This window comes from Podarcis cretensis (assembly GCF_951804945.1).
Source record: "Podarcis cretensis genome assembly, chromosome: 6".
Taxonomy (NCBI): Eukaryota; Metazoa; Chordata; class Lepidosauria; order Squamata; family Lacertidae; genus Podarcis; species Podarcis cretensis.
Genome location: NC_137175.1, coordinates 63,626,650 through 63,648,475, shown reverse-complemented (window position 1 = coordinate 63,648,475; position 21,826 = coordinate 63,626,650). Strand labels below are relative to the sequence as shown.

The following is a 21,826-nucleotide window of genomic DNA, read 5'->3' as shown; positions in this document are numbered from 1 at the left end:
ACTTCCATCCTACAATATGCTTGGACAGCGTAAGAGCAGCATAATAAATGACCAAAAGTAAAGTATGACACCATTCTCATTGTGATGTTCAGCACCTTAACAAATCATACTGTTGAGTTCCACATTCATAAAGCTGGATTAAGATTCCTGCGAATCATGACTAATGTAACTCAGAATCTTCCATATCATTGATAAATATAAATATAAAAGTAGATAAAATGCAAGTCAAGTAAGTAGGCAAGTAAGCTGATATGTCTCTTAATTGAACTTTCTAGAAGATTCTGATTGTTGAACTGCATAAATGTATGCATATGTTTAAAACACTTCCGCTCTTACTGGACAAGGAGTTACGAAAGCGAGCCAGGTGCAATTAACTTAATGAAAATTCTTGTGAGAATGGGCCATGCCTAAACGTTAACAGAGGAAACACCATTTTGTATCTATCTGGCAGCTAAGTCCAGAGGGTGAGGCAGCAACACTCAAAATCTGAACCACAATTTAGTTTGTATTCTTTGGCAGTATACAATGAACTGGAGCATTTCAGCATTCTTTGTATCTGAAAGTCACACACCAATTGTTTATAACATGTTGTTTTGCTTCAAAATATGATCTGTACCGAAACATTCTCCTTACGAAAGCACAGCGGAGCCACTACGTTTAAGTACCAAGGACACATAACAATCAGTCATATATTTTTTTTGTCTTTTTAATAATATCAGTGCTGGTTTTCATTAAAATACAGCAGTGCTAGATCAACTTTTTAAAAATCCTGAATGGTAAACAAAAAACCAACAACAAATCCCTTGGCTCATCACAGGCCTGCAGGTCCCCTGAAGCATTACAGAAGCTACAGAAATACATCTGCCTTCTGTGGATAGATGCTGTTTAAAGGATCAGATTCCTTTCAGCTTCTGGGGAACTGCGTGGCCTTCAGACCTTCTGCTTATTAAAATTCTTCACAGCTTTTCACTTATCCTTCCATCATGAGAAAGGGAATATGAATTCCCTGTAAAGATGTTAAAATTCCAAGAAGCTGAAAGGTCATTTCCCCCCCATTAGAGTTTTCTTCTAATTCCCATTTGAAAGGTTTAGGTTTAAAATGAATATGGACACAGCGTGACCCACCATCTAAGTCAGAAAACTTGGACTTCAGCCTAAAATAAATCAGCTTACATTGAAGTGTTCCGACTTAACTGCTTTGTGGATAAATTACGTTTTCTGAAAAGACATTATTATTTATTTTTTCTTGTAGCAGAAAAAATGTATGATTAATAAGAGCTGGGATGCAATAGTTACTTCATCGCTTATTGTTAAAAATCCATGAAATTAGCCCCTTTACTGCAAACTAATCCATTCAGAAAGTATAATTTACCCACAAACCAGTTAAGTCGGAACACTTCAACGTAAGCAGGTTTCATGCTATAGTGTAAACTTGGATGTAATACTGTGCACCAAATGATCTGGCCCTGGATGAAACCAAGCAGCCTTTGAAATGGATAATAGAGCCGCACGGCAAAATTAGTATGGAGAGAAGCAGCTTGTTGATGGACAAACATTTCTCCCAAAGGGACCACTCCATCTGCGACCTCTTGATCTTTGTGTTAAGCATGAACCTCTAGATGAGGCATGCCGGGAATATGAAATTCATATCCACGGGGGATTTGTTACACTGCCAACTGAATATACATTTCGGTTTCTTGGCCCTCTGTTGGTTGCAAAGATTCCCACCTGTTTAGGCACAACCAGCATCTTTCTGGATTTGGTAGGCACACCATCCTATGCTAACTGTGCTGCTGTTCATTCCAGCCAGCTTTTAAAAAACAGTTATGGGAACACTCCAGCATGGGTCCAGGATGGACAGAATAAGACCTAAAGATCCTGGAGAATCAAGATCACAGGCTAGTCTTCTCAGTTTCTTCCCACTTCAGCGGTACCCACTGCCCAAGTGACAGTACTGCATTTACCGTATTTTTTGCTCTATAAGACTCACTTTTTCCCTCCTAAAAAGTAAGGGGAAATGTGTGTGCGTCTTATGGAGCGAATGCAGGCTGCGCAGCTATCCCAGAAGCCAGAACAGCAAGAGGGATTGCTGCTTTCACTGCGCAGCGATCCCTCTTGCTGTTCTGGCTTCTGAGATTCAGAATATTTTTTTCTTGTTTTCCTCCTCCAAAAACTAGGTGCGTCTTGTGGTCGGGTGCGTCTTATAGAGCGAAAAATACGGTATAACCCATCTTTCCTCCATGGAACTCAAGGTGGTATGTGTGGTTCTCCATCCCCATTTTACCTTCTCAATAACCCTGTGAGCTTAAGCTTTAAGGCAACTGTTACTGTCTGCACTTTGCGTGCGACATTTACTTCCGATCTCATTATTTACCCTCCCGCCCCCCTGTTCTACAATCACATGGATACATATCTGCCAGCTGACGATCACACTCCATGCATCTGATGAAGTGGTCTCCAGCTCATGAAAGTTTATGCCACAAATAATGTGTTGGGTTTTTAAGGTGCTACTCCTAGGAGGTTAAGCTAGGGTGAGAAATAAGTTTTTTTAATGTAATTTTTGTTGAGTTTCAGAGCAAACACCAAAAAAAATACAGAACAAAACCATACTGTATTCAGAAGTCAAAACAGGATGAGAAATAGTGACTGGTCCAAAGTGACCCAGGGAGTTAAGTGGGGATCATTCCAGTCTGAGATTCTAACCATGATGCCAAACTGGCTCTCACATTATCCCTTTACATGTGACAAATGGGGGAGGGGGAGAGAGAAATGGGTCTCAAATTCTAGCCCACGATCAGATCTACTTCCCAGTAGTCTGAGAACGACAGACCAGCCACATGTAGTGCAAGTCCTGTAACTTCCCAACAGAAATGCATAATGTGAACCATAAATTTCAAATAAGAAATTGTGCCAAGCACCTCCACCACTCCTTAAAAAACCCTGATTGTGTTAATTCAGTGCATCTTTTAGCATTCCACTACCTGAATTAAATACTGCCAATTTGCCAATATGCCCTCTCATTCTCTTCATCCAATGTGTCAATTATTCTGTTTTTCAATATTACCCCCACCCCAACAATGAGGAAGTGGGGTCCCCCCCTTTTTAATGGAAGCTGGGGAATCTTACTTTATCAGAACAAAAATCCTCTAACACAAGAAAAATAAAATTTTGTGGACAGCCAACATTAGCTGGGCGCAATCATGATAATTTAAACTGGAGACAGTATGGTTATTTGGTATGTGTTGTGTATGTTAAAGCTTAAAAGATGCAGAAGTAGTAAGAGCCGCTGTGAATAAATGATAACATCTTACCCATATGTGGAGGTCTGCTGATACCCCTATTTTGCTCCTCAGCTCAAGACTACATATTGTTGCCTTAGCAACTGACACATCAAAGGGCCATAAAACACAGTCTCCGAGAGCCTATACTGGCATATTTTTCACAATAATATTTAGAAGGTGGGGGGGGGGGACCATCTCCCTGTTCTCAGACATCTGGTACCATTTTCCCACCTGTACTATATATTTTGTTTGTTTGTTTATGTACGTATTTATAATCCACACTTTTATGAAAAACATTTCAAGGGGGAGTACAATATATGAGAATAAAATCAGTAAAAGCTTCAAGATATCCTTTTGAGCTCCATGCAATCCCTTTTTGTTTTAACAACCTCGAGGCATCATCTGCAAACTTGGCCACCTTACTGCTGCCCCCTAAGCCCATATCATTTGTGAACACATGAATTTGATCCACAATATTTTTTACACCCTTTCCATTGGGAGAGCTGTCCATTTATTCCTATTCTCTGCTTCCTGTTTCTGAACCAGTTACTGATTCATAAGCAGGGGTGCCAAATTGAATAAAATATTGGGAGGGAGGGGTGAGGTAAGCCCCACCCCGCATAATCAGTCATAAGACGTGGCACACACATACTATAACTGTCAACCTTCCCTTTTTTTGCGGGAAATTCCCTTATCCAGCGCCATTTCCCGCTGCTTCCCGCTACTATCCAGGATTGTTAGATATCCCGTAGACTGTCCCCGGGACAGGTGAGGCTGCTGATCCCTTATTTTCAAGGCTGCTGAACCCTTATTTTCAAATCTGAAAGTTGACAGCTATAACACATACACACCATTTGAATGGCAATACCCATCAACTTTGTGGGGGCCGCCCCCTCAAATAATTTATGGGGGGGGACTTCAGTCCTTAGGAGTTGGCTCCTATGTTCATAAGAGGATCTTCCCTCTTATTTCTAGGTTAGTGAGACAGGGCTTACCCTCGCACAAGCAATCCTGGATCTGCTTCAGCAAGATTATTCGCCTACATGCTTGGTAATTCAATGTTTAATAATGCTTCCCACAGCTTTCTCAGAACAGCCATTAAAAGCTAACCAACCTGTAATTATCCAGATCCTCCTTAGATCCCTTAAAAATGTTACTTTGCCCACTTTCCTATCCTCAGGTATGGAGACTGATTTTAGGCTCAAATTACACAGCTTTGTTAGAAGATCAGCAGTTTCACATGTGAGTTAAGTAATTTTTGGGTAAAATTTCATCTGGACTCTGTGAACTGCATGGCTGCATGAGGATCTCCCTGACCAAAGTGTAACTCTCTGCCTACAATAACACACTAGCCTGTCACCCAACTGCTGCAATATGGCACCCTAACCACATGGAAGAAGCATCCATGCCATAGAAGTAGCAACTTATCTATAGGAAACTACTTCAAATAGGGGATGGGGAATGCAAACTTGCGCACACAACCTCTGTGCACCTTAACAAGTCTATAAATACAAAATTAACTAAATAGCTAGGTAAAAATAAAATGAGAACACACCACACTGACACTAAGCTTCCACTGCCTCTTCTACTATTATCTAGCTTCATCACCTCTTGCATTATACAGTGGTACCTCGGGTTACATACGCTTCAGGTTACAGCGGTGCCCCACAAGATGAATGCCTCACAAGACGAAAAACTCGCTAGACGAAAGAGTTTTCCGTCTTTTGAGGTGCTTCGCAAGACGAATTTCCCTATGGGCTTGCTTTGCAAGACGAAACGTCTTGCGAGTTCTTGCGAGTTTTTTTCCTTTCCTCCCCCTTTTTCTAAGCCGCTAAGCCGCTAATAGCCGCTAATCCCCGCTAAGCCGCTAATAGCACTAATCCGCTAATAGCCGTGCTTCGCAAGACGAAAAAACTGCAAGACGAAGAGACTCGCGGAACGAATTAATTTCGTCTTGCGAGGCACCACTGTACAGACTCCGCTAACCTAGAAATAGTACCTCGGGTTAAGAACTTTGCTTCAGGATGAGAACAGAAATCTTGCTCCGGCGGCGCGGCAGCAGCGGGAGGCCCCATTAGCTAAAGGGGTGCTTCAGGTTAAGAACAGTTTCAGGTTAAGAACAGACCTCCAGAACGATTTAAGTACTTAACCCGAGGTACCACTGTATAGACTTGCTATACAAAAACTAAAGTGTGCAAAAGTCTAATAGCCCATGTTTTCAGATGCCACCAAAATACCACTCTGCATGGTTTAGTTCCATTGAACTAGAGCTTGGATACATAGCTACTCCTCCAGGAAGTTGAATCTGAGGAGATTCTTACATAAAATATTAACCAGTTTTAATTGTGGCTCCCGGCAGTTGGTCACTACCAAAAACAAATCTACCTTGAAGAATGAACCGTATGACTGATGGTAACCACATAACCAGCTCCTCCAACATCTAAGTAGGGCCCAGTGAAAGTAATTAATCCCGGATTTGCCACAGCATGGAGGTACCTAAGAGAAAGTAAAATAAGCATCTTTAAAATAATAAAATAACTCTGCATGGCAACAATGAATGCTGGGGGGGGGGTAGGTTTGCAAAACACATGGAACCTGAATTTTGCTAAAACACACAAACACTATGTGCAAAGTGAATTTAGCTTGCTTATGTTTTTGGGAGCCAATGTGCCTAAACTATATCAACATTTTTTTAATGGGTAACTTTTAGTTACTGGTGTGTTTTTGAAAAGGTTTTGCATGTGTTAATAAGTACGTTGATTATACTTGAGAATGATAGGAAATAAATTCCAGAAATAAAATAAATGCAACGGGTGATATATGTTATTGTTTCAGAGATTTGCCCTTGATGAACTTCTGCACTCAAAACATGAAGGGTATTTGCTGTTTAAATAAACCTTTCTGGAGGTATCTGCAGCTTTTACTTCCTGTGATATTTCTTGCTGCTGCAGGGAGAGCCCCTTCGGGCCTGCTGCTTGGTTGTGAAATATACTGTAGGACTATCCAGCTAATTAAAACAAGGTTACTGTAACAAGCTTCTTAAGACAGACTCTTGTTGGGGAGGGGGATAATGCAAACATTTGAGATGTAGAATAACAGGATAGCTGAAAAATGGTTATCTTATTTCTCCTGTATTTTGCTCAGTGAGCAGATTTAAAAGAGAGCGAGAGAAAAAACTGTGCCAGTAGACTTGACAGAAGTGATTGACAGTGTGAATAGCTTGAGGGGGAAACCCTGCATTTGGTATATAAACTAGTTTCTTGGCTGATTTGCAACCCCCACCTGGATGGCTTATTTCAACAGAGCATATGGAATGTAACACGCTCAGGAGTTCCCTCATGTTTATTATCACATTTACTGTGTACACAAAACATTTTCTTAAACCATGCTTGTGCATAATTAATAGACTACTGTTAAAACTAGCATAATCTTATGTGTGGAATTAAGAGCATAAGACATCTCCAGAACCGGAGGTGGGTGGGGGGCAATTGCTGTATGCAATAGTGAGATTCAAGATTGCCACAAGAATATGAAATTCATAATGAGAACCTCACAAGATAAGCTTGGAAGGGATTTTATGAGGAAGGTGGATTTTAGTAACCATATGCAGATGCGTTCATTATTCATTGCTGCACAGAAGGGCAAGAAAAAGAAGCTATCTTGAAAAATGCAAGCATCCAGTGCAATATCCACTACAGATTTAAAGTATTGAATTCATCACTGTATGCTATTTCACTAGAGAAAAATTCTGCTTGTTTAGTCCACGAAGACTTTTTACGAATCCAGCACAAAATATTCTCTCTCACACATACAAAATTATCAACCTAGAAGTCTTTATTAAACCTTTCATAATGGGATCCTAAAACTCACCATTGTCTCCTAGTGGGATCAAATGCTTTGTCCATGAGGGAACCAGGATAAATTCTGAGCACCCCATTGGGCGTTGCTATGTAACGGCGGACAATGTAACTGTTCAAGCTACTCATTTCCATTTGTGTCATCCATTCATCTGTGACGTGACTGGTAGCCATTACTTCATTTCTGACAGAGAACTGCAAAACAAAGGCAGACCTAGCAGGGTTCTTTTAAGACTTGCCTGAAAAGATAATAAGCTGCTTGCAGGGTTTCATAAAGACTCATCGGAGATAATCTAAACCCAATTACTTCTTTAAAATCTTCTCACACCAGATGGACACAGCAAATTTCAAGAAATGAAAAAACAAATATACTAAGGAAATGCTTAGCATTTTTGTATTTTATGTTTTACTCTGGGTAGATCTAAATACTGTCCCCAGCTTTATATTCCATGCTCCCAAATACAAAGAGTGTTCTCCGTTCCTGGTGTTGTAACACTGATCTGATAACACCCATGTAATCCAACAAACCTTTATATTGTTTATTTTACTCGAGGACTCTTAAAATGGTTACACAGCATTATCTCACTATCTTTGGGAATCTACTTTTGAGTCCAAGTAGCTGAGAAGTGTGTGCGTGTGTATTAACTCAGTTAACATTATTCTTTCCAGCCCGGGAAAGAATCATTCTTACTCCTCATGTGCCAAGTTAATTCACTCCTTGTGTTGCTAAGTACAAAGTACTCCTGGCACTGAGGAAAGTGCAAAAATTGCAACCAAACCATCTATTTGATCTAGCAGAAAACCAAGGGATGCAGCCAAAGACTCCACCAGAGAAAGCAAAAACCCAGATGCCTCTTGAAAATCTGGAGCCAAGGAAACTCAAATAAATGTTTCAGCCAGACTTATCATGGTAACAAAAGAAGGTAAAAAGCCAAAAACAAAGGACATTTGAAGCAACGTACTTTCAGACCAGGGTTGGCAATGAGGCGTGTGTTGTCGCTAAGATATGCCGTGTAGTGTTCCACCATCCTCTTCGTCTCAGGCTGGCTCAGATGCTCGTAAGGAGAAGAGAAGCTACCAGCAGACAGCATTACCGTAGGGCTTTCTGGAAAGGCAACATACATTCAATATACACAATATCAGAATATATCCCTGAAACCCAGCCATATGAAAACTCAGTGATGCTGTTGCTAGTAACAAACTGGAGCAACACAACCCAAGATGAAAACGCAAAAATAATCGAAGAGATGCTTTTCAAACATCAGTGATGCTACGTACGTGGCCACCAGGGGGTACTGTTGCAGCAACAGTACACTACTGAAGCTTTTCCTTCTTCCCTTTCCTTAATTGTAAAGGAAGGGAAGGAGCTTTAAATGTAGGAGAGAAACACCTGTTGTGCTTGAAGGATGTCATAGGGAAACGGGACTTCTAGCAGCTACTAGAGGCAGGTCTTAGTGCCTGGGACCTTAAGGGGTACAGGAAAGGATGAGAAAGACTTGGGTCTGCTGTTTTGCGGCACCCAGCAACTAGTTCCGTTTGGGGTGTCCACATCTGTCAGTCCATATGGACTTCCCAGAGTCTCCACCCACAGCAAGACAGCAGTGGGTAGCCAGCCTCCTGCGTGTACATGAGTCAGCCTGAATACAGATTGCAGCCCAATGGTGTATAAGCAATGTCTGCCCTGGTGTATCCTGGAGTGAAAGCAGGCTTCTCAGACCACCTCAGGCAGCTGTCAAGGTTGCACACGCCACCTGAAGACAGTAGTTTGCCTTGTTGTTGTTGTTTAGTCATTTAGTTGTGTCCAACTCTTCGTGACCCCATGGACCAGAGCACGCCAGGCACTCCTGTCTTCCACTGCCTCCCACGGTTTGGTCCAACTCATGCTGGTAGCTTCGAGAACACTGTCCAACCATCTCCATCCATAGTTCTTCAGGCATTCTGTCCACTAAATCTAAATCCTTAAACTTGTTCCTCACTTCTACTGTATATTCATAAGGGATTTGATTTAGATTGTATCTTACCGGCCCTGTGGTTTTTCCTACTTTCTTCAGTGTAAGCTTGAATTTTGCTATAAGAAGCAAATTTTGCTATAAGTAGCTTGCCTAGGCTGAGAAAATTTGTGTGAAGGGGTTCTTAGGCACTTAACAATGTTAGTTTTGCATTGAACACGCTTGAGTTAATATGACCGGATGGAAAATATGAATTAAAACTGTTCAGGATTCTTTTTCTCACAATTTTTTCAATCAGCCGAGTGAAATTTATTCCTAGATCGTTAAATAAGCAGCAGTAGCAGCAGCAGCAGCAGCAGCAGCAACAACAACAACAATAAAACTACTTTTGCTAATAGTTTTTAAACAAGTGTCTTAACTTCTTCCTTCCTTGGAGGTATTTAGGCAGAGGTTGAACGGCCATCTGTCATGGATGCTTTACAGCTGAGATTCCTGCATTGTAGAGGGTTGGACTAAATGACCCTTGGGATCCCTTCCAACACTTCTATTCTACAATTCTATAACTCTGTGATATCAAGAAGCTTACAAGACTGCCTATTTTCACTTGGTCTAGTCTTATTCAAAAGATGGCAGGGGAAGAAGGTCATCCTCAGAGGGCACAATGTGATAGAAGTTTTATGGGGCATATTCATTTTTAGGGGACAACATACAGTGGTGCCCCGCAAGACGAATGCCTCGCAAGACGAAAAACCCGCTAGACGAAAGGGTTTTCCGTTTTGGAGGCGCTTCGCAAAACGAATTTCCCTATGGGCTTGCTTCGCAAGACGAAATGTCTTGCGAGTTTTTCCAACTTTCCCCCCCTTTTCCTAAGCTGCTAAGCCGCTTATCTGCTTATCCGCTAAGCTGATAAGCCGCTAAAAGCCGCTAAGCCGCTAATAGCGCTAATCCACTAAGCCATCAATGGGCTTGCTTCGCAAGACGAAAAAACCGCTAGACGAAGAGAATCGCGGAACGGATTCTTTTCGTCTTGCGAGGCACCACTGTATAAGGAAGTGAAAAGCTGTTTCCACAAGGAACTGGGTCTGAACACTAATGTCAAAATAAATTGTCAAAAGTATTTTGCATAAAAATAATTGTTTATCCTCTCTCCAAGTTCTATTTTTCTATTGCAATATAACCTGGGGCAAATTTCTAAAATGAATGTGCTTTATTTTAATACACAAAACTTTAAAGGTATTTTTCAGAAAAGAAAAATGAGATGCTCCACTGCATTCAGAAGTTTTACAGAGTTTTTATAGTCTCTGAACTCACCAATTAAAAATATTTCAAAGTATATTCTCACCAGAGTTCTAACTTCTGGCTTCTTTCAGAGGGATTGATGGTATTAAATATTTATAGCTCGGAATAAAATCTGCATAATTCCAAAGTCAACAGGATACAGCATGACTGGCAAGAACTTCAATGTTTTCACGTTATTGCTAATGATTTATTTGACAGTGAGGAGAATCAAGCTCAGCTTTGAAAAACTGTAACAACACTACCCATACCCAACCTTTCTGACGAAAGGTAAATTATGCAGCTACCTGGTTCTGGTATACTTATTTCACGAGGGTTTTGTTTTTTTTAATGAAGCTGACAATCTCAAGACACGTCACTTTGTAGCATTTAACCACAGCGCTGACTGGCCCATTAGATTTGGAGAATGTGGAGAGCAGCTGAAAGAAAGCAACACGCCGCAGTAGCAGCAAGGGCACACATGCAGACTTTCGCTCAATTATTATCCTTTAAGAGTACCAAAGCCTTTGCTGGGCTGAGACAGGCAACCCCACTGAAAACAGAGGGTATCATGAGTTATCAGACAGCAAAGCTGGAAGGGTGAAACACAATTAGAAAGACAGGTATACTGAATCATACCAGTGGCTCCACAAAGTTTCAGGCAGAGTAGATGCCAGGAACTAAACCTGAGACCTTCTGCATGCGAAACATGATGAGATTTCCCTTCTAAGCTTTAGGTCAGTTAAATAGGAGGATGCTCCAGAGCTTGGTCAGATGAGCACAGAGACTGGGGCCCTTGTTCTCCTAGTTGTGCTATGGAACCACATAGTTCCCTAGAGTTTTAACTATCAACCTTTGGAGGCTTTTGCACTGCTCTGTGTGGGCTGGGATTAGTCCCCAGGACTTGGGACACAAAGCCAATAATTCCTTTGGATTTTCATACACCTGAAAATGGGTATTTTGAAATCTTTCACTGAACATACAATCTCCAAGACAAAAAAGAAAACAATTGCAAGAGTTCAGCTTCTCCTTATCTAACATATGAAATGGACATCTTAGATGCTATTTATATAAATAACGATTGGATAAGGATCAAACAGGGTTTTCCCGACTGGTGATTTGATAATGTATAACTATTTCAGCTTATAGCAATGGATTGGTGAATGGATGGATTTCAGAAAATAAACGCTTTACCTAAGGTTGCAAGTTGTTTGAAATGCAGGCAAGCATTGGGCTGGCCCAAGAGATCTAGTCGATGGTAAAGCAGCTTGCTACTGGGTACGGTGTTGAGATTTTTAAGTTGTCTAACAGGTATTTCTGGCTGTATTACAACAATACACAAAATGAATGATGTATCTTGAACCTAAAATAAAAACAACCACAAGATTGTCAAAGTTAATAAGGAAAGCATTTGTATTAAAATAAAATAAGAATCATTAAAATTAAATCAAATTCGGACAAGTTAGATCATTAGAGCACATCGCCTTGTGGAAGGCAATTAATAATAACATTTTAGAAGAGTACTTCTCAATGTGCGACTATTGAGACATGCAAAAAAAATCATTTAGGTTAGTTGCTCAGCATCTAAATATTTTCTTGTTTCTTAAAACAACAACAACCCAGAATGGCTATGACAAAGAAGTAGTACAGGCACAATTCAGTAGTTTAATGATGTGAACTACTGAGGGAAAACTACACAGCTCTGAGTTCACAAAGGTAGCCCCAGGAAGTCAGCAGTTATAGATCTGCCCCAAAAGATAATTCTGTACACTGTGTATGAGCATATAATCAATTTTTTTCTCTCTTGTCCTCACCATGGAGGCTGACAAGTTGTCAAAGCCACTCTGTGCTGCAACATGGAAAACTGTGCTGCAACTTGGAAGAGGCACAGGACACAAAACACCAAATAAATATTGCTTCTGTTGTCTTAACTGCTTGCTATCGTGTTGATTCAAAATGAAATGTTTTCAAAGCTGCAGCTAACTGTGTTACATAATATTCATAAGATAATTGCTTTTCTAATTTTATGCATTTTCTAAAGATTACCATGCTACTGAATCATAGGAAAAGTAGAATCTAAATGCAAGGTAGTCCTTGGGTAATATTATTTCTCAATATTGCAAAAAGAGTATCAAGGGACATTCATACATAATACTTAGCCATCTTAGGTAATGGCCAGGGATAGTCAAACAATGTTAGGTGACCCAAGATTAAAGAATACTGTGCCAAATGATGAATATGTATAACCTCTTAAAAGTTTCTCAGAGTCAGCTTTGGAGACTGCAAGCTTAAACATATTTACTAGGAACAAAGCCCCAGTGAACACAATAACAGTAAATCATGGCTTGCTTAGATTGGCTGAGATCTGAGATGGAGGTATCTACACATATTGATGGACACTGAAGAAAACCTGGTTGTTGATGTGATTGTGCTGGGCTGCATAACATCCGCAATGTATTTCTCCTATAGAAACACTCCAGCCTCCCCATACAGAAGGCTGTGGTGCTTGCAGTCTGCATCACCTAGTGAATCCATTGGTTTGAAGCAGACAGCCTTCCATCAGACATGGACCATCAGAAAGAAGCATTATACTGAAACACTAGAGGTGAGTTCACCTGGGATGATTATCTCCACACTACCCATGGCCTTGAGATTGTTCTTGTACGCATACACTAAGAGAAGCCACTCTGAACCATCCATTTCATGCACTCAACTTTCTGACGCAGCTTTTCATGACTCTGTTATATAACCTGATCAAATGTATGCTAGAGAGGCTACTGTTTGCAGATACAAACATACCCATGGAAAAAAATGTTCATTTCATACAGTTTTACAGCTGGGAAATGCATGCTGATTTGCAGGTCAGAGGTTCTTTCCTGAGGCCTTGCTTTACTAGATGATCAGTAAAGCTGGAAGGTAGTCAGGTGACAACTTTAAAGGGCCTTACTATTAACACTTGGTGCTGTCAGTAGATTCCGCTTTTTCTGTTTGCAGTCACCATTTCAATTCAAAATAAAAAAGGCTTCCCCACCCCCTCTACAGACCAACAAAGCTGTCCATAAAGGTAAAGTGTTGATTTGCAGGCATGGTTTGAATCTAAACTACATCTGCAAACACACAACTTCACTCTCAGTGAGCTCACTTGCTGAGGAACAACAGATTGTCTCTTGGTGGCCATGTCTTTACTGTTTCACATATGACGTCATATATGACCCCAGTGTGGAACAAGTTGGCATGTGGTAAACAGCCTCATGGAGCAAATCAGGACCCTTGTAAAGCACCACTGTTCTACATGATCCAATAGTCTTAAAAGTCTAAACTTCCCACTCCTGAAATTTCTTTTCTTTGAAGTATAGTTGTGATGAATTAGGAACACTGGTTCCCATAATACTTCTTGCCACAGCACTAACATACATGCCAACAAGGAGGACTGACATATGTGACTACTCCCAAATCATACCAGACCTGAGCATGGCATTTTCATAGCTGAGGGTCAATTTAAATATTCAAAATTTTAACTTGTCATGTAACGATGCCAACTCCCACAAAATATTTCATCACAACAGTGTACTGCATCAATTTCAGAAAGTTGGGAGGAAACCTCACTCCTAAACTTTTGATGGTAGTATTTACGTAGCGCTTAACAATTTACTAAGACTATAACTAAGGGTATAACAATTAACTGAGGGTATAACCTTCAGCATTGAGAGCTAGGCTTCTATGCGGATAACATGCAGCCCAAAGCCATGCAACAGACTCAAAATTCTTGGAAATACCTGTTCTGCTGCAATTAAAATTCTCCTTCCGTGTCAATACATTAGCATATTTTAAAGGGTGCTCTGTCACTTACCATCTTCCAAGCATAGCTCACATTGTAGGCTTCCTTCCCAATTTCTCGCAGTTTGTTGACATGCCAAGACAGTGAGGAGTTCACCGGGACAGTAATAAGCTGACTGCCTAGAGGGAGGCTAAGTTGGAAACAAACAATAGCCATCACTTATTAAACAGGAAGAAAAACACTGATGCTTCTGTTTACTCTAAAATGAGATTGCTTAAAGAAGGGCTTTAAGGAATTGTTTCTTAATTAAAATGGAAGTGGAATGCTTTGCTACATCATAATTACCAGTTCCCCACCCAAAACATTGTTGGTTGTGGTATTACCACTCTGATCAGATAGACTGGTTCTGGATGAGAGATCTTGGTGATAATATCACCAGTGGAATGAAATCACCAGAGGCATTGGTTTGTGTTTAGCAGCAGAGGTACAGTTAGCTGCTTGTATGCTCAACAGTACAAATGACAACACTTCTTATCAGCTGCTAAATTAATCTTTGCTTTGCTCAGAAATCTTTGCACTATGGAACAGTCTTTGTGCATCAGTGCACAGGGCAACCCTGAAAGATGGTGATTTTCTTCCACACCGGGTGTTCCCAGTATCTAGACAGGCTGTGGTGGATAGCACTGTGCTGTCAATTTCCCCAGCTAAAGAATGCTGGGGTTTTATTGTTGCCACCTCTCTCAAGCTTAAAGAGCCAGGAGGGGCATTTGGTTCAGAAGTCTACAAGGGTCCAAACAGACAGAAAGGATGGTGCCCTGGTACTTTTTGAGTAGGGAATGGAAGTGGGAAAAGGTTATTAAGAAGCTGCAAGAGAAGACCAAACAGTGGGCGGATGAATGTATAAAAGCTATTTGCAAGACTGTATAACACTGTCCAGTCCTTTGCAAGTTGATGTGTTTTGATAGCCTAGCATTTTTCTCTCAAAGTAACTGATGGTTTCCATGTCTGTTCTAAACCGTGTAGTTCCTTTATGAGCCTATGTGGCAGAACACAGAACTAAAAGTGCAGGATGACATACAGCAAAACCAACAGAGTTGATTTCTGTGTTTATATATTTGCAGCCTCAGGTTTATTGTCCATGCTGTTTTATAAGTACAAGATAAATAAGCCTAAGAAAGGTAACACTTATTTATTTTAGAGTCAAGACTTATTTAGTAAAGCAATTTGAACTGTGAGCGGTCAAATATGTGGAGAATACCAAAGTTTATATAACAAAGACAATATAGGTAGGGTTTAAAGATTAATGGCTAGCTGCAGCCTTGAAAACATGTAACAGTAATAATACAGAGACTGAAGTAGGCTGAAAAATCTGTTGTCATTACAATTGGGACACACCAGTAGAATCAATGTTTCCACTCTTGGCATCTCCACACAACTTCGTTAAATCCATTGGGGTACAGGTAGTCTGTAAAAATTATTAATGGCTGAATGGGGATGGGAATGATGTTTATATTGACTTATGAGTCATTATTTCAAGATCAGGATACAGTGGAACCTCGGTTTTCGAATGTAATCCGTTCCAGAAGACAGTTCGACTTCCGAAACGTTCAAAAACAGAGGCACAAAGGACTGTCAGCAAATTCAATTGAGAAAACTGAAAAACATGCAGCGGAAGCTGTTCAACTTCCACGGCGTGTTCAAAAACGGAAGCATTTACTTCCAGGTTTTTGGCGTTTGGGTTCTGAAACGTTCGTCAACGGAGATGTTCAAGAACTGAGCTCCACTGTTTAACTTTGTTAAAATAAGAGCTAGTAGGATAGAAAAGTTATAACAATAATCTGCGGACATCTGAACAGAGGACAGGACTGTCCCTTGTCACCCCAGTGAACTTACCCAAGAATATCTGGATTTTAAAAATGGGAAATAAAATACAGAATGAGTATCTGGTGATTAGGTATTCAGAATGGTGAGACACATCCCCAGAAGAAATGGAAGAAAGTACCATTTGGCTCTGGGATGATGACCTGTGGACAATCCAATATTCTCCTGAGCAATGTTCCCAATGAAATGTTGGGAAACTGTAAGCAAGCTCACATAATTGTGTGCTGCCCCCATTAATTTCAATGGTACTTTTGCAGGCAGAGAATGTATTGCAGCCTTAAACTAAACTATGGCAACAGAACCTACGAGCACAATTCAAAACCATGAGATTTCCTATTGGACGTATGGAGAATTTGCCCACTAAAAACACCAGTAAGACCACAAGTGAATAACAGCTGCTGAATTGTAATCATTGAGTACAGCATAATTTCCACTGAAGCTTAAGCATGCATACAGCAACTATGTAAGAAGCATTAATTCAAAGTCTTACCTAAGGATGTTCTGTCGAACCAACTCAAATTTTGGAATATTCTCATAATGTATTATATCTGTGTGAAGCGGTGGTTCAGAAAGCAAGTAGGGTCTGGTAAGGGAGGGGTGCATAAGGGTATAGCCTAAAAATGAAAAGAAAAAGGAGTTGGCACACATGTTTATCATCATATACAGGACATATTACATGCTATATAAAAATGTCCAAAGTAAACATGTAGCACTACACTGCATTCCCCTTTAAAAACACCCAAAAACAGAATTTTGGAGTGCCAATAGGTAATTATTTACAAGCTGACCAAAACAAAAAGACAACCTGAATCAGAAAGTAAACAATACAGATTTGACTATTGACCTCTAAAACATGAAGTATTTTGATTGCCTTGAAGTTACCTTTATTATCTATTAGGAATGTGTAGGAAGCCAAAGAATCTTGGTAATAAGTGACATCTTCCAAAATATAGGCAAGATTAACATCTACTCCAACAATTCCTAGTAGTAGGTTTCCAAAATAGCAAGGTTTGCTTACAGTCATTATCAGACCTGTTAATAACAAGAAAAAGCACGCATACAGTTAGCAATAAGGAACTCTCTGGTACCTATATATGGAGATAGAAAAATGATTTGTGGCCCAATCTATTGCATGCAATGGGATTTACTTCCAAGAAGTAATGCACAGTATTGCAGTCTAAATTACCTCTTTCAGAGGGAGCAGAGCGGTTTCTATTAGCTATTGCAACAGACACTCTAGGTGAGTGTTCAGAATCCCTACAGCAATAAAATTGTGAGGATAGCATTGTGGTCCCATGAGAACCTATGCTGCAAAACACCAGCAGACAGTTGTATGGGGTTTTATGGAATGAAGTACAATCCACCTAGAATCCATTGTAAAGTAATATATGCATGGAAGTTATACACAGTTGTTTCAGTTTCACATGCTTGGGCTTACGTTATAGCCATGTCATGCATGGCCACTAGGGAGGTTTCAAGGTTTCACGAACACTGTGGTCTTTGAGGAGGGATTTGACAGAAGTCAGAAAGGTGGCATCACACATGTGTTCCTGGAGGCAAGTCCAGGCTTACAAGGCAGAGAGAAGGGCAGAGTCTTTTGAGGAAGAAGGAGACCACTGGATGGTGGAGAGAACTTTAAGTTGGCTAACACTATAATATGAATTTCATTAATCAGTTACATTAGTACACAACTGTACATGAACCAACAATTGTTCTGAAAGGGAGCACCTTTCTTTGTGTTTAGATGTTGCCTGCAGATCTCGTTTTAGGAAAGGCAAGAGCCTTCCTGTGTGGCAAAGCACAGAACAACACTTTGTCTTGGAAATAATCTACTTAATTAAAACAATATATTGCCTGATTAATAGGGACACCTTTTTAATTGATTAAAATAAATTAATCGAACCAATTAACAGACTAAGTGCTATAGCATTTTTCCTAAAGGAATTTAACTCATCATAAAAATTATCAGCAGTATTGATGTAACCTATGTGCCAATATTTTTTATTTTGGGTGGGGTAGAAGGAATAAAAAAAATAAAATTGCAACTGTCAGGAAGCATAAAGTGGATCAGCTATGCTGCTCCAATATACTTTTGTGGTTTGCTTGTTTTTTATTCCAGCAATTTATATATTGTTTAATCACAGGCATCTTTAAACAGACATTTGGTGATTATGCATATCAGTAGGTTCAGGGTAAAAGAAAGCATTATAATTCTAAACATGAAAGCAGCAATGTTTATGCCCAGTGTAGCTGGATAAAAGAAAAATGCATGAATGTTTTCAAACACTTAAAGATGGGCATGATTAGTTTTTATGGTAATTTGAGGAATCATGTCCAGTAAATTCAGTTCAAAGCTGGATACTGCCAAGTAGCACCGTCCCAAAATAAAGAAAAAAGGGATTTGAATTGCAAATGCATATTTAGCTCCTTTGAATAGTCGCACAAAATTATGCAAGTTTGGTGAACTATTCCTTCCTTTGCCCTTCAGGGTAGCATGGAGATCGATGATGGACTTCCCAAAATAATTTCAGCAAGAATCCCAGATAATAAATAGCACTATATATAAGTGGGAACAGAAGAGCTTAGGAAAAGAGAAGAAATAGTAATACACAATTATATTTATGGATTTATTTACATCCTGCCTTTTCTCCAGGGAGTTCAAAGCAGCAAACACAGGGTTCCCAGGCCGTTTCTCATCCAGGAACAGACCACACTCCAAGACCTGCTTAATTTCAGCAAGATCGCTGCTGCACATCTCCATGCTTTGGAAAACCAGCTGTTATTTGCCCATAATATACGACACTTGTGTGTAATTCAAGTGCCAATTATGTACTGCATATTGTTTCTGTAGGTCTAAAGTCAGGACTGAGTACCGTGGGGCAAACACTAGGGTCCAATGGGGTCCAACACCACTGTTGCTGCAGCAGCTGAGATAGTAGCAATTGTGGCTCAGCTAGCTGGTGGTAGGGCCTGCGGGTGGGATAGAGCAACCCTGTTATGCTGGTCCTGCTCGCAACATGCGTATGTCAGGGATGGGGGCAGCATTAAAGCATGTAAAAAATCCAAGGAGGTGGGGATCTAGGGACTTAATCTTGTTTACGGTTACAGCACTGAGGCTACTATATGCTGGAAAATGGTGTTTACAGATCCTACCGACAATAAATGAATAGGTGGGAAAACTGGGAACTGGCTGTTACGGTGAAACTGACACACTACCTAAGAACTAAAAAGGTGGGAGAGTCAATGACAGAATAATTTTGTTACAAGTTGGAATCCCTTTGTTGTACATTGTAGAAGGAACCATCTACTTCCTCATCTGGATGGTGGTTTCTTAATATATCGAGGCTTTTATGATATTTGTCATGTGATACAGCAAAGAGAATTTACTTTAAGAGCATCTAAAAGTACTTGGCAGAAGGAATTTGATCCAAATAAAATGCTTACAGCTCTACTCCTTGTGGAACTGTTATGTTTTGTTTTCTATTTTCCTCATAAGGCATGATGGCTAGGTTTCTCAAATACTCCAAATGAGGTTAAGCTTTAATCACAAATAAATAAAATAAAACTAAGATTTCCAAGGACAGCCACCATGTTAACGTATATCGCAGAAGTCAATCCACAGAAGTGCGGAACAGCATCACAAGTTCTTTCTTCTTCTTCAAAAAAGAATCACATACGTAGCAAATGGAGCTGAAAAATATAGCTCCTGGCCACTGCTGACACCAGTCTACCCAGCAGCCCTATGCAATCAACTTGATTGGAAGAAAAAATGCCACCCCACCTATTACAGGAATTAACCACCTTCTCCAAGCATGTAAATAACCTTTATCTTTTCTGGCCTGAATTTCAGCCTGCTTTAACCTCACCAGCTTGACCACAGACACTGGTCAAGATCCAGCTCTGTCTTCTGTTTTTATCTAAGCACCTAGCACTATCTTGGCTCGGATGAAGGGTGGTGTATAAATTTAATAAATAATAAAATAAAATGTCACACAGATAAATTTTTGGTGAAGAAGCAACCAGAAGTGGCTACTTGAAGTCCCCTGAATGCCACAAGCCAATGTTCTTCCCCATGGATTACTAGACATGCATTTACTCTTACAAACATGAATCTGGAACTCGAGAGCAAAGAAAGCTAATGGTGGTGAGGGGGCCTCAATTCAAAAGCGGAAGCCATTTTTCCAATGAAAGTTTGCCTCCTCCTCATGTAACTTTTCTACAACAAAAGCCGCCGTCAGAATTTTGTTAGGCCTTTGGGAATATGCAGCAATTGAAACAAGAGAAACCATTCTTGACAATGGCCCGGTTCACATGTCATTGTGGGCAACGGCTAATAATTTACCATAAATGGGGAGTCTCATTTCTGCTTCACTCTTTCCCTAGCAACAAACCATAATCCCTAGTTTAGCATTATGTACAGATGGTAGATTGTGGCTTGTTTCACTCAAGTAAAAAGATTGGTAAGCCAAGAACAAATACTTGTTTCACACTGTGGTTTGTCTGGAGCAAAACAAACCATACTCCTGGTTTGGATGTAAGGCTAGGCCAGGGATTGCAGTTTGCTGCTCTTGTTTACACTGGGGCAAAGCACAGTAAGCCATTAACTGTTGCTATGGTGTACTAGGACAAGTAAACCTACTTATAGCCTACTGCATCACCATCTTTGCACATCATGCTACACTGGCCCTCATTTTCCAAATAAGCCTCTTGTACTGTGGATGGAAGGTTTTTAGTACAATACCTCCAGAAACTCTCATCCTGATTTCATAGCTTCCGTAAGGTGCAGACATGTAAAAATGCTGCCTACGAAGTTTGTTAGATACATAAGTCATTGTAAACCTTTCCATTTATTTATTTTTTTAAGCATCTTCATTTTCAGGTCCCTGAAGCACTCACCATCTCCCATTTCATCTGAAAAGGGCAAACTGAACACTGCTTCATCAACCATGTGGTTTGGGAGATTTGTATAAAACCGGCCAACTGTGGTTTCCAAATTGCTCAGCTGGTTCAGAACCATCATGCTCCCTTTTATCACGGGTAAAGCAGTTCGATCAGGTACTCCATATTTTGCCGAGTTTTGTTCTGCCAGATCTCGGAGAAATGCTAATTCTTTTAAACCTGTCACTCCCTCTGCAAAAGAAATGTTACAGTCAGATGAGAAGACGAAAGTCTCCAGCTTATTAAGCAATTCTGAAACATCATATATGCACAAATGTGGAAATATTTATAAATAGTGGAAAAGGCATCTCATTACCCACACAATGGGTTGTTGGACTTCAGTTCCTATCATCTCTGACCATTGACCATATCAAAGCCCAAAGAACCTTAGAAGTTTAATTTCTCTTTTCTTTTTAAAAAGGTAATTTCTTACCATTCATGAGAGCATAGGTGAGGATCATTACAGAGTTGTTAAGAAAACCATTTTCTTCATTGATGACACGAAGTGTGGTCTTTTTACCATCTTCTGATGAATCCCTAGACGTTATTCCAGCCGACAAGTAAATTATGACCATATCTGTATCTGAGATATGTAAGATGGGAGCTTGTTAGACTAGAAAACATGTTACATTATGCTACGTATCTGCAACATTGGATTCCCAGCATCAAGACTCTTTGCAGTAAATGAAAATATAAAAACCACCACTGCAATAATGAGTAGTGGGTAGACTGAGCAGAAGAAGCTCTACTGCATCCTACAGAGCTTTCAAGCCAGAATCTAACATAAAAGAAACCTTTAATCCAAACACAATAACATTGATTTGTGCCATGTGGAAGACTGGTTGTGTGTGGTGTAATCTTGGACAG

At 40.1% G+C, this 21,826-nt stretch overlaps 1 protein-coding gene and 1 long non-coding RNA gene across 2 annotated transcripts in view; one reads left to right on the top strand and one right to left on the bottom strand.

Annotated features, from left to right (window-relative positions):
- The window catches only part of CACHD1 (cache domain containing 1), a 121,122-nt gene that overhangs the window by 20,390 nt on the left and 78,906 nt on the right, over positions 1 to 21,826 (bottom strand). Inside the window, exons 8-16 of the mRNA XM_079982393.1 lie at positions 21,393 to 21,542; positions 20,918 to 21,151; positions 16,904 to 17,053; positions 16,512 to 16,635; positions 14,213 to 14,330; positions 11,557 to 11,725; positions 8,101 to 8,243; positions 7,152 to 7,333; positions 5,667 to 5,777 (exon numbers count right to left, since the gene is read on the bottom strand). Of these exons, the coding sequence (XP_079838519.1) occupies positions 5,667 to 5,777; positions 7,152 to 7,333; positions 8,101 to 8,243; positions 11,557 to 11,725; positions 14,213 to 14,330; positions 16,512 to 16,635; positions 16,904 to 17,053; positions 20,918 to 21,151; positions 21,393 to 21,542 (1,381 nt within the window). The remainder of the gene's footprint in view (positions 1 to 5,666; positions 5,778 to 7,151; positions 7,334 to 8,100; positions 8,244 to 11,556; positions 11,726 to 14,212; positions 14,331 to 16,511; positions 16,636 to 16,903; positions 17,054 to 20,917; positions 21,152 to 21,392; positions 21,543 to 21,826) is intronic.
- On the top strand, positions 8,253 to 19,535 carry LOC307219307. Its single transcript, XR_013840369.1, has 3 exons — positions 8,253 to 8,739; positions 10,585 to 10,653; positions 18,675 to 19,535. It is a non-coding gene; the product is annotated as an uncharacterized lncRNA (long non-coding RNA).